Source organism: Seriola lalandi, unplaced genomic scaffold (assembly GCF_002814215.2).
Source record: "Seriola lalandi dorsalis isolate HSWRI2012SDOR001 ecotype SW California unplaced genomic scaffold, Sedor1 jcf7180002054580, whole genome shotgun sequence".
In the NCBI taxonomy this organism is placed as follows: Eukaryota; Metazoa; Chordata; class Actinopteri; order Carangiformes; family Carangidae; genus Seriola; species Seriola lalandi.
In genome coordinates, this window is record NW_019525133.1 from 741,973 (window position 1) to 752,524 (window position 10,552).

Genomic DNA, 10,552 nt, shown 5'->3' on the forward strand with positions numbered 1-10,552 from the left:
AGACGAGGTGCATGATTAAAGAAGGGGAAAAGATGAGGAGCGGAGCAGGTTATGAGAACAGTCTCCACTCTGACCCACAGAGCAGCGCCCCTGGACTTTCATACAATACTTTCCACCGGGAAGGAGGGGGGGGGGGGGATACGGTGCATGGAAAGACAAAGAGAGAAAAAAAATGAAATTAAATAAGAAGACTGGAGGAGGAGGAGAGCGAGAGGAGATGTAGGAGGACGGAAGTGGTTGATTGGGTCCCCCTAGAGATTTTTATGTTTAGATTGTTCTGCATTTCACTTCTTTCACTCTCTCCCCTCCACCTCCCTCTTTTCTGACATCTGAGGTAGATTACAACAGAGACCCTGGGTCACATTTATGACTTAAACCAAGAACATATGGTGTGTGCGTGTGTGTGCGCATGTTTGTACGTCCATTTTCGATGCAGTGGGATTCCCCTCCTGTCCCCGAGTGGTGGTCAAATTTATTTTCTTGTCCATTGTCTCTTGCTGGAATATCAAAGGACTATTGTTTGTTCATCAGCGAGGGTGCTGCAGGTTACTTGCAGGTCCCGGACAAGAGCGCTTCACCTCTCCTCCACATCTTCCCTTCTTATCTGCTTTTGCCCGCAACTGAACTTTTAAGTATGTTGGATCTACCGCAGAATATCCCAGACACAGAGGATCAGTACTTCCACAAAAGCCCTGTTTAGATTTTAAAAGATTAAGTGTGGTTATGTCTCATTTGTTTCATTTGGGCCTTGACGAGGCCCCACAGATACCACACTCTCTATCAGCACAGCACGGCTCACTCTTCCAAAACACTTTAATATAAAACTCATGGACAGAAAAACGCTAAATGTACCACATACTTTCTCATGCAATGAAATTCAGTCATTGTCACCATTGATTTCAGCACAAACGCACATGTGTAAAAGTGTCAGTTGACTTTATTAGGATCGGCTTCACTCAGTTGAAGAAAAACAACTTTTGTCTTTGGAACGTTTACCACGGAAGAAAAAACAAAAGGATTTATAAAATAAGTTGTTGGAAGGACAATATTATATAAAACAATGGCATCAAAATATCTTTGACAAGAAAACAAATCCAAAAAGGAAAAAAAAAGGCTCAAATATTTTTGGAGGCGGGGCTTTTTTCTCTTTTTGCCCATTTGTTTACAAAATAATAACAAAAGAGGAGAAAAATAAACAAAAACAAATCAAGTTATTTACAGTGCATATATTTACATTAAGGCATTTTTGCTGGGGAGAAAGACGGTTGATCTGATACAACCCCCACTTCTACACAATCAAATAAATAGATTTACCAAGATACATTACAGTGCTATATTATCTTAACGCTACCTGCAGTGAATGAACAAATACAGTTGTAAGTTCAGGCTACACCACACCACCAAAATGGACACTGAAGTGTATATTAAAGGAGAGGTTCACATTTTTTTTCAATCAAGTCTGTCTCAAGACAGTGTTCTCATGTCAATTAAAAGGCTGATTTCAATGCTAAATCAATTGGGTATTTTCCAAAGTTGCTGTTTTTTCAGAAAGAAATCCCATCTGTGTTATTCCACAGCACAAAGAGGGGATTTCACACTGATAAGAAGCCTGAAAGACACCCGTTTGATTTGTCTAAAGCCTTTTATTATCTCTGGCTGATCTTCACAACGCATTTCTACACAGCATAAAGACTGTTGATTTCATCTCCCATTACTTCCATGTTTTGGGCAGGGATCTCTTTGTGGCCAGTGTGGACAAGACAAACACCTGCAGCGACCAGTGACTTGCAATGTGCGTACGGGCATGTGTGTGTTGTTTTAACAACGTCTTAAAGAAAAGTATGAACCTGTCCTTTAACAAAACACATGTCCAAGTTCGATTGACTGATAGAGCTGCATTGCAAGTTAGTTGTGTACAGAGTCAGAGAGAAAAAACCCTCAGAGAAAGGACTGACTGTCACTTTAATAAAAAAAAAAAAAAAAAAAAAAAATCCACATAATGTCAGGATGTTGGTGAAGTGGCCTGAGCTGAGCTGTTAAATTACAATGAATGATGGCTAACCTTGTAATTTGAAAAACACATTTCCTTTTTACCCAAAGCCGGGTCTAGAGATTGAATAGATTAAGAAATAAAAACAGCACCATGCGTATTTAAAGGACTGTCTACATTAATCACAGCTCGGCTACCACTGAAGAAAAACACATAAACCAGAGGAGGAGGCACTTAATAAGGTTTTGATGATGAAGATGATACTTTGGTTAAAACAGTCGAAAGAATAGATGTACAGTAGTCGTGTTTTGAAGATGCTTAATTCAAGCTTGTGCATCAAATACAGTCAATTCTGTTAAACTGAATGAATTCTAAGACATGTCTATGGGTTCTGCTTACATTTCTCCGGCTGGGAATCCATTGAAAGACAATCTGAATAATTCATCACCTAATTGCTGCTCTTTAGCAACCATCCACCTCCCTCTGTTCCTCAGTCGTCCTCAGTTCTCCACTCTCTAAAATCTAAAATTCTGTCTCTCCATCTGCACCCCTCCTTCGTTTCTTTTTTTTTCCCTCCCTGCACTATCTTCCCTCTCTCCAGAGTATAAATGCCTTCAATTTTTAATATCTGAACAGCAATGATTTGTGAGATTCAGTCCAGTAGTGATAATAATCGTTCCAGTGGTGAATGAGATGCATGTGCCAAAAAGGCTCAGACTTGGATTACCAGTTCTAGTGCAAACCAAATGATTTGGTAAAAAATAAAATCTGGATATTCCAATTATATAAACAAACTAACAAACCACGGAGTAAACAAAGATTTGGTTTGACTAGTTTTGCAAACAAAAGCTTCTCCTTTATAAAAAAAACAAATGAAGCCAGTTCTATGTTAGAACAGAGAAAAAAGATGTACAAGTTTTGAGTGGTAAGTGCTTTCATCCCAGTCACACAAAAGAGTCCAAATGGACTGGAGACACATTTTGGAGCTACCATTTTTTTTGTTACTACTTTTCTTCTTTGTTATTATTTGTCCAAAGAAATCTTTACCAAGTATATCTGGAGGTCAAAGGACCAGGAACTTCATCTGGCTGTCGTCGTTCTACTTTACAACCTCCAAACTGTCCCACTCTGGGTTAGGAGCAACATGTTTGTTAGGCTATCGTACTGTTTCAGCACATGATAGCAGCACCAGGAGGAGCTGTGGTGTCAGTGAAAGCTGCTCTGCATCAGGCAGATTGTAGTTGGGGGAGATGGAGTGAGTGCTTTATGTCTGTCAAGATAGTGCTTGTGTAGTGTGTGTGTGTGTGTGTGTGTGTGTGTGTGTGTGTGTGTGTGTGTGTGGATGTGTGCAAATGCTGCTAGTTCTGGTGTCTCTTCATGTGCAGGGCGAGATGGTCAGATCGGGAAAAGGCGCGTGAGCAGACGGCGCACTGGAAGGGCTTGGCGCCGGTGTGCTTCCGATAATGACGCGTCAGCTCATCCGAACGAGCGAAACGCCAGTCGCAGCTGTCCCACGTACACCTGTACGGCTTCTCACCTGCAGAGGGCGGGACACAAGAGAAATTAGGGATGAGTGGAGTGCTGCTACTCTCAGAAAAACTGAGCAACCAGTAGCACTGAGTTGAATTTCTTGCTCAATCACTTGATCTCCTGCACTCTATGACAGAGCAGAGACTGTTAATGTGTGATTATAGGTACTGACAGAACTGATCACACTCTCATTAAAACAGACTGAATTCTCTGAGTAATGTGATTCAGACAGTTGGGTGGAGGAACTGGGAAAACAGGCTTTACAGAAAAGTCCAGTTGTCTAACAGCATATACAGTCATACCACTGTCACAGGCATTCATCAAGCAGTCAAACACTAGCACTGCACAAGTTTCCCACGGACGACTGGTTTGTATTGTCTGCCTTTGCTTCTGAGCGCCTCTCTTTGACGGATGAAGTATGGTTCTTTGTCACTCCGTCATTCCGTCAGCCAACAGCTGCAGCCACAGGCACTTAATGAGGACTAGTGCAACCTGTCTCACTCAGCCACACCTCTGTCTTTGCCCCACAACTCAGCCACCCGCCCTGCGATACATAACCACCAGTCCAGGTCCACTGGCCCAGATGTGGGGTTAAACAGTTTGCACACCTGAATTACAAAACAAAAACTATCCTTGCACTTACCTCTAGTGATTTATCTATTTGTGCAGAGCGTTTTGGTTTTATTGGTCCAGGTTTTGAGATATTTGAATTTATTTACATCAAAATTTACATCAACATGAGTATATAACATACTTTAAAGGAATTTCTACAGGTTCTATGTATTCAGTTTGTAACAATGGAAGCTTAAGATATAAGCATCCCCCTTTTGTTCTTCTTTCTCTGGTCTGTCCAATTTTGTCCCTTTTTATCTGCATTTTAAAGATTAGGTGCGACAGCCCTCTATTTAAGTAAATTTCTTTTGCTTCTCTGTTTACAGTGTCTTAATGTGCCCGATTTAAGAGCATTATATAAAGGAATCTAATGGAAACTGTGTTGTCTAGGTGGATACTTTTGTTCTTCTCCTCCTTATTACTCTGGGCAGTCTGGAGACTTCACTATGAACAGTTTCCTTTAGAACTGCTGTTAAAGAAATAATGAAAATTGTTGAGAGCGTATTCGGTTGGTCATTCAGACTAATAAGACAACTGTTACACTTTTCAAATGTCATATTTAGAAGCTCTGTGCTCATAAACATAATGCTATACACCTCAATTAAATTGGATTTGAAGCAGAACTCTCAAAACATAAAACAAAAGTATGCTGTATGCTGGATACCACTTGTGAGAAAAAAGTAAGAAAATATGCGCTTTTCTTCATTTGCATGAACTGACCCTCTAAACAAGAACAGCAAGGTGCACAGCCTCACTGAAACAAGCGCAGTAAACCTGTCAAAAAATAAACCACAGCGTTGCCAAAGTTAGAAACACACACCTGAAACTGAACACAATGAGGATAGACAGACAATGAAAAGACACTGAGCAAAAAAAAACAGTAAGAGTGAACTGAGAGGAGTGTTCAGTTCTCACAATACACTCGCAAACACATGCGCCCACGTACGCACACACGTACGCAGACAGACACACAAACAATCAGGGTAATGGATGTTGATGGAGATTAGAGTGGGAACTCCCACTGGGACCCAAACGCATTAGGAATCATCTCATACAGATTACTGACAGGTGTGTGTGGACGTGTCTGCGTGTGTGTCTGCCTGTGTATTGTGTGTGTGTGTGTGTGTGTGTGTGTGTGTGTGTGTGTGTGTGTGTGTGTTTGAGTGCGTAAGTGTGCATTCAAGCAGCTGAATAAGAGAAGTAGAATGAGTAACAGACAAAGATAGAAACGAGTGGAGGGAGGTGGGGGCAGGAAGGGTTGAAGGTGGGAGGGTGGCACAAAAGCAGAGGAGAAGATGATTAGATGAATGAAAGCGATAGAGAAAAAAAAGGGAAGAAAATAACTAAGCGAGACTGACAAAAGCAGGAGGAGATGGAAGCTGCTGCTGCTGCTGCTGCATCCCTCTTTACGTGTCGCGGTCTCATCTCGTGGTCCTGTAATAACTGCAATAACCACAATCAGCCTGCAGCATGAATGACGCCAGATCTAATTGTCGTGTCATGTTCCCCAAGTACTGAAATGCAAGGCAAGCACACCCACAACAATGTTCCGAGCGAGTGGTTCAGATTCATAAGTTGAACAGATTCTGGATCGCAAAGTGGCAAGAGTGAGTTTTGTGTGTGTATCCAGATGAGCGAGGAATGCGTAGATATCAACAGAAGCTTTGTTTTGTTAGCTGGGGTGAGGTGGGGCCGCCGACACCTAAGCGCTTGTTTGTTGACTTTGCTTCTCCAAAACTAATAGTTCAAATGTACTGTAAATGTGAAACAAGGAAGGTGACTGAGGGAAAGAGGAGAAGAAAGGGAAAACCAGACAAAGGAAAGTGGAACATAAAGGCGGCCCAGTGATGATTGAAGAGGAGATATGACGGACAAGATGATCTAAGATAATTGTGTATCTGCACAGACAGATCTAGGATATATTTATAGTGTCAAACAAGCCCGACCAGTCTCCGAAATGTGTCTCAAAGCATTTAAACATCGATGTCTCAACAGGCCATGGGATCCTGAGAGAGATGGCACCACACGTTTAGCACCGACCACATAGTGGGAGAGTCATCCCCTGGCAGAAGTGTGTCACTTCCACCTGTTTTGATGGAATAGTATATTGGGCAGTGGATGGGAATGGGGTAGGATACATTTACACACACATGCCAAGAACACAACACTCTGCCTAGCAACATGGTGCCAGTGCAGATACCGAAATACGAGTCGCGTGGGCAGCGTCATTTTTTGACAGGTCCTGTTTAAAAAAGTGGCATTAATTAGAGGAATGTCTTACCCGTGTGAGTCCTGAGATGGGCTTTCAGATGGGACGACTTGGTGTAGACCTTCTTGCAGCCTGACGACAGACAGGGAGATAAACACAAACAGAAGGCTGAATCCAAATCCAAATAATTCACATGTGCCAGATATGTATTTACCCAATAAACTGAGCCGTGGTGGTATGCTAGAAATTTGCACTAACGAAGAACAGAAGCTGTTTGGAAAGACATATAGTAAATGTTTGTTTTTGTGGAAAAAGAAAAACTGCTCTGAAACTGATTTTTCTGATTTTCAAAAACTTCATGTGACGGTGGTAAAAAGTGGCTCACACCGTTTTATTTTGTGGTTAAACTGTTTAAATTCGGTGTATTTACAAAAGTATTCATTCAACCACATGCCACACAGAGAAACCTTCTGTTGACTGCACCTGTTAGATTGACATCAAACTCGAGGTATTTTAAGTTCAGGATTACTAAACCTTTGGCACATTATCTTATACATAGTATGTAGATTACAATGTCAGAGAGGTCATTAGGATTTTGAATGATTTAGAAAGACTTGCTTCTGTTTTATTATGACTTTAATAGATCAGAACTTCATGTATTGTAAAGACTAAATAGTGAGCAGTGTGACTAACGTGTTTCGGGTTAAAGTGTGGATCTGTCCTTGTGTGGATACGACAGATCAGCTTCACTTGACTTCAAAAAAATTAGACGTGTGCTAACATGCTGCAGGAGGCTCCGCTTAAGCCTATTTTACGCACTGCCACAGGCTAGTTGACATTAAATATCTTACATGTAGCTGCACATCGCACAGCTACAGTGTGCGTGTGTGCGTGCGTGCGCCTATGTGTTTGTGTAATGCAGTTAAAAAATAAAGAAAATCTGTCCATGTTATCTCAAGTGTGACTACTGTGTGGAATAACAAATCAAATGACTTAAGGAGAACAACTATGTAATTAACACACCCACACACACACACACACACACACTTCATTACACAATCATACCAGTGATGACTTTAAAGCCACAACAATGTGTGAGAGCTCACGGCTGAGAGTGCCAAAGCTATTTGAGGTGTAATAATAAATGCACAAAGTAGTTTTTGAAGCAGGCAGTTAATTGACAGACAGTGACGGATGGTCTCCATTGCTAAAATATTCTAATTCTAGAGCAGCGTGTTCTCTGCTGTGGCTGCAGAACATATCGTGCCTCACAGGCCTGGGAAAGTCATTCAAAGCACAACATGTAATTTGAAAAAAATGCAGGGGTGTCTTAAAATAAAGCTGGTTTTCTTGAAGCTGACCTTTGTGAGTGACCAGAGATTCACCTGACCGCAGCGCAGTGTAAAAATAAACACACTCACACAACAGTGACAAGAATCAGCATGCACATGCACTGGCAGACCTGTGTTACTGTTCTAACCTGGGTAATCACAGTGGTGGATCCGTCGTTTCTCCAAGTCTGGGTTGTTCCTCCGGCTGTAGCGGACAGGCACAGTGGTCTGAGCTGGGGTTGGGGCTGGGCTCGTTGCAGGGGCTTGGGGAAGGACTCCGGCTTGGCCTGGGACCGCCGTGGGACCTGTATTGAGGGGCAGGGCTAAGCTGCCTGGTCCTGGGCCAGGTCTGTGTCCAGGGGTGCTACCTGCCAACTTGGAGGCGATGGTGGCTGCATATGAGGGAGGAGGGGACATGGTGTGGAGCAGCTCCTTCTGCCTGTCAGGGCTCCCGGGCTCCGAGCTCGGCGGTGAGGGCGGCAGGTACGGCACCTGCTGCTGGAGGAAATGGGCGTGTGCCTGAGCATGAGGATGTGTGTACGCCCCCCCACCCAGGCCACAGTAAGCAGGCTTAGCTGTCTGCTCCTGTTGAGATGCAGAAGAAGCTACCGGCAAATCATGGAAAGCCGTGTGGATTGTGGAAGTGGAAGTGTGTTGTATCTGCTGCTGATGCTGATGATGATGATGATGATGATGACGCTGATGCTGAGCCTCCATACCATTACCATGGTGATGGTCCAAGCCAGAGTTTAGGAGCTGAAACAGCGAGCCGCTGCTGTCATGGTGGTGGAGAGCATGCTGTTCAAACTGTGACGGCATTTCCTGTTTGACAAACACCTCTGGCACTGAATCGCCACCTTGGCTGCCTCCCGACTGGTTGAAAACACTGGTGAAGTCCGGTAACCCTGTTAACGACATGTTTATGGCTGAGGTTTCCATAGCAATACCGCCGGGCCCATGCCCAGATGTGCTGCAGCTACTTGTGGGCGTAGTGTTAGGGCAGTGCGGCTGTAGGTTGGGGGAGAAACACGGGGAGGCAGATTCTGTTTTGATTTGGGTGAGACCTGTGTGGTTCTGGTGCTGTGGGGGCCGCACCTGCTGACACAAGCCCATCCTCAGGTAGGCGACGTCAGGGAGGTAAAGATTCATGTTGAGTGTGTAGGGAGCCCCAGTGTGATCGTCAGTGAAGAACTGATCCACCGCAGATGCGCTGTCTCTGTGTGACTTCTGCTGGCTGTCGGCAGGAGGTGGAAGGGAAAGAGGCTGAGGGGAGAGATACCTGTCCATTTCACATTTTGCCTGTTGATAGAAAAGAAAAACACACAAAAAGAAACAGATCATTTTTCTGGTTTTAAAGTTTGACTTTGGTTGAATGAAATGCACCCAGCTACGGCTTCAGCAAGTACTTCCCCATGAGCCACCATGAAGCTATTCTGAGGCACTATTTTGAGAAGACAAAGGTTTGATAGGACAGTCACCGCTGAAGCATTTATCAAGTAGTCATCAATAGGCGGTTGCAACATTCCCTCTATGCCTGCAAGGCTGAACTCAAAAACCTATCCGCTGTGGGGGCAACAGTTGACGATCAGGCCACGTTCCAGTGGAAATAAAGATTCAGATCTAATACCTTTCACATAAAACATTAGGAAATTGCAAAAACTACAGTTATGAGAGCAGACTAGAGAAGCAGCCTGTCACTGATCAAACAGGTGAACAACTTTGTGTCAAACAATGCCTTTTTCATATTGTGCTAATTCCTGTGAATCTGAGGGATCTAACTGGTATAAAAGTTAGAGAAGCCCTGCAGCAGAGGATGAAACAGCAACATGAAAGGGAATGGGGAAACACCCATGCCTCCCTGTCCGCTGCTGCAGCAGCAGCAGCAGCAGTAGTAGCAGTAGCCTGGGGATGGGCTGCTATTTCTAGGCTCCTGATCCTACCAGCTGTTACATAGACCCCTCTCCTCTGCCGCACAAGTTTCCTGCTAACTGGGGACAGAGTTGCTGGGACCTTTCTGTCCGAAGCCGGAGTCAGTTGTTGTCAGGGTGGTATGATGGTGAGAGGGGACGCCAAGAAGAGACCAACAACTGGTGACCAACTGGCTGGCATAGAAAACATGCGGTGAATGCGTTTGCAGGCGGAGCAGCTCGGCTTCACGTCCAGCTGGTCGCAGCCTGCTCGCTTATGACCGCAAATGGTGCACAACAAAGTGACGATTAACATCACGCAGCTAGGTCGACTGAAATTTGGAGGCCAGCAAAAAAACAACAAAAAAAACAACCTGGCTCTACAATCAGTCTGCCACGCCCATTCAATGAAATACATCACTAATGTGTAAAGTCGGTCTGATTTCTGTCCGGTTTACCTGTGTGTAGTCGTTTTGTCCAGCCTTGTCTGTGTCTGTGATCTTGCAGTCCAAGCCGAACAACGCCGAGTCCTCCAGAGAGAATCCAGCGGAGAGAGTCGCCTTCTGCAGCGGATAGAAGGGATCCTCCTGCCCGCCGCCGCTCATCGTGAGTGTCGCGGCCATGAAAGCTCCGACGCAGCACCGCAAATGCTCGTTCGTCCTGTTATGCAAAAAGGAGGATGCTACAGCGTACCAGGGAGAGGAATGAAGCCGACGAGCAGGAGTGGTGGAGTTATTACGGTGTGCCTGTCTGCTACATCTCCTTCCACTTGTTTCATCCCTCCACCGGCCCACAGAGTTTTCTATCTCCAGGGCGGAGCTGCCCAGTGTAAATACAGCACACGCGCCGCCCACAGAACCTTTAAAAAGGCTTTGATCATTCATTCACCGGCCACCGCCCTACGCTCCATCTCAATACATTATCAACACTGTCGTAAAGTGTACACAGGATCGGCCAGACCCCATACACATCC

The 10,552-nt window shown here is 44.4% G+C and overlaps 1 protein-coding gene across 1 annotated transcript; it reads right to left on the reverse strand.

Moving 5' to 3' along the window:
• Nucleotides 1–919: 919 nt before the first annotated feature.
• klf5a (Kruppel like factor 5a) lies at nt 920–10,360 on the reverse strand. Its single transcript, XM_023418101.2, has 4 exons — nt 10,038–10,360; nt 7,822–8,971; nt 6,414–6,473; nt 920–3,527 (listed from the first exon to the last, which is right to left on the reverse strand). Exons 1-4 carry the CDS (start codon nt 10,200–10,202, stop codon nt 3,349–3,351), a joined length of 1,554 nt encoding a protein of 517 aa, XP_023273869.1. The 5' UTR covers nt 10,203–10,360; the 3' UTR covers nt 920–3,348.
• Between the last annotated feature and the right edge of the window lie 192 nt (nt 10,361–10,552).

What these genes read in the sequence shown, in the direction of transcription:
- klf5a (XM_023418101.2), bottom strand. Translation starts at nt 10,202, where the DNA reads ATGGCCGCGACACTCACGATGAGCGGCGGCGGGCAGGAGGATCCCTTC. An exon ending in GACAAAACGACTACACACAG is followed by an intron (nt 8,972 to 10,037) that starts GTAAACCGGACA and finishes TTCTATCAACAG; the next exon opens with GCAAAATGTGAAATGGACAG. An exon ending in CCACCACTGTGATTACCCAG is followed by an intron (nt 6,474 to 7,821) that starts GTTAGAACAGTA and finishes GTCTGTCGTCAG; the next exon opens with GCTGCAAGAAGGTCTACACC.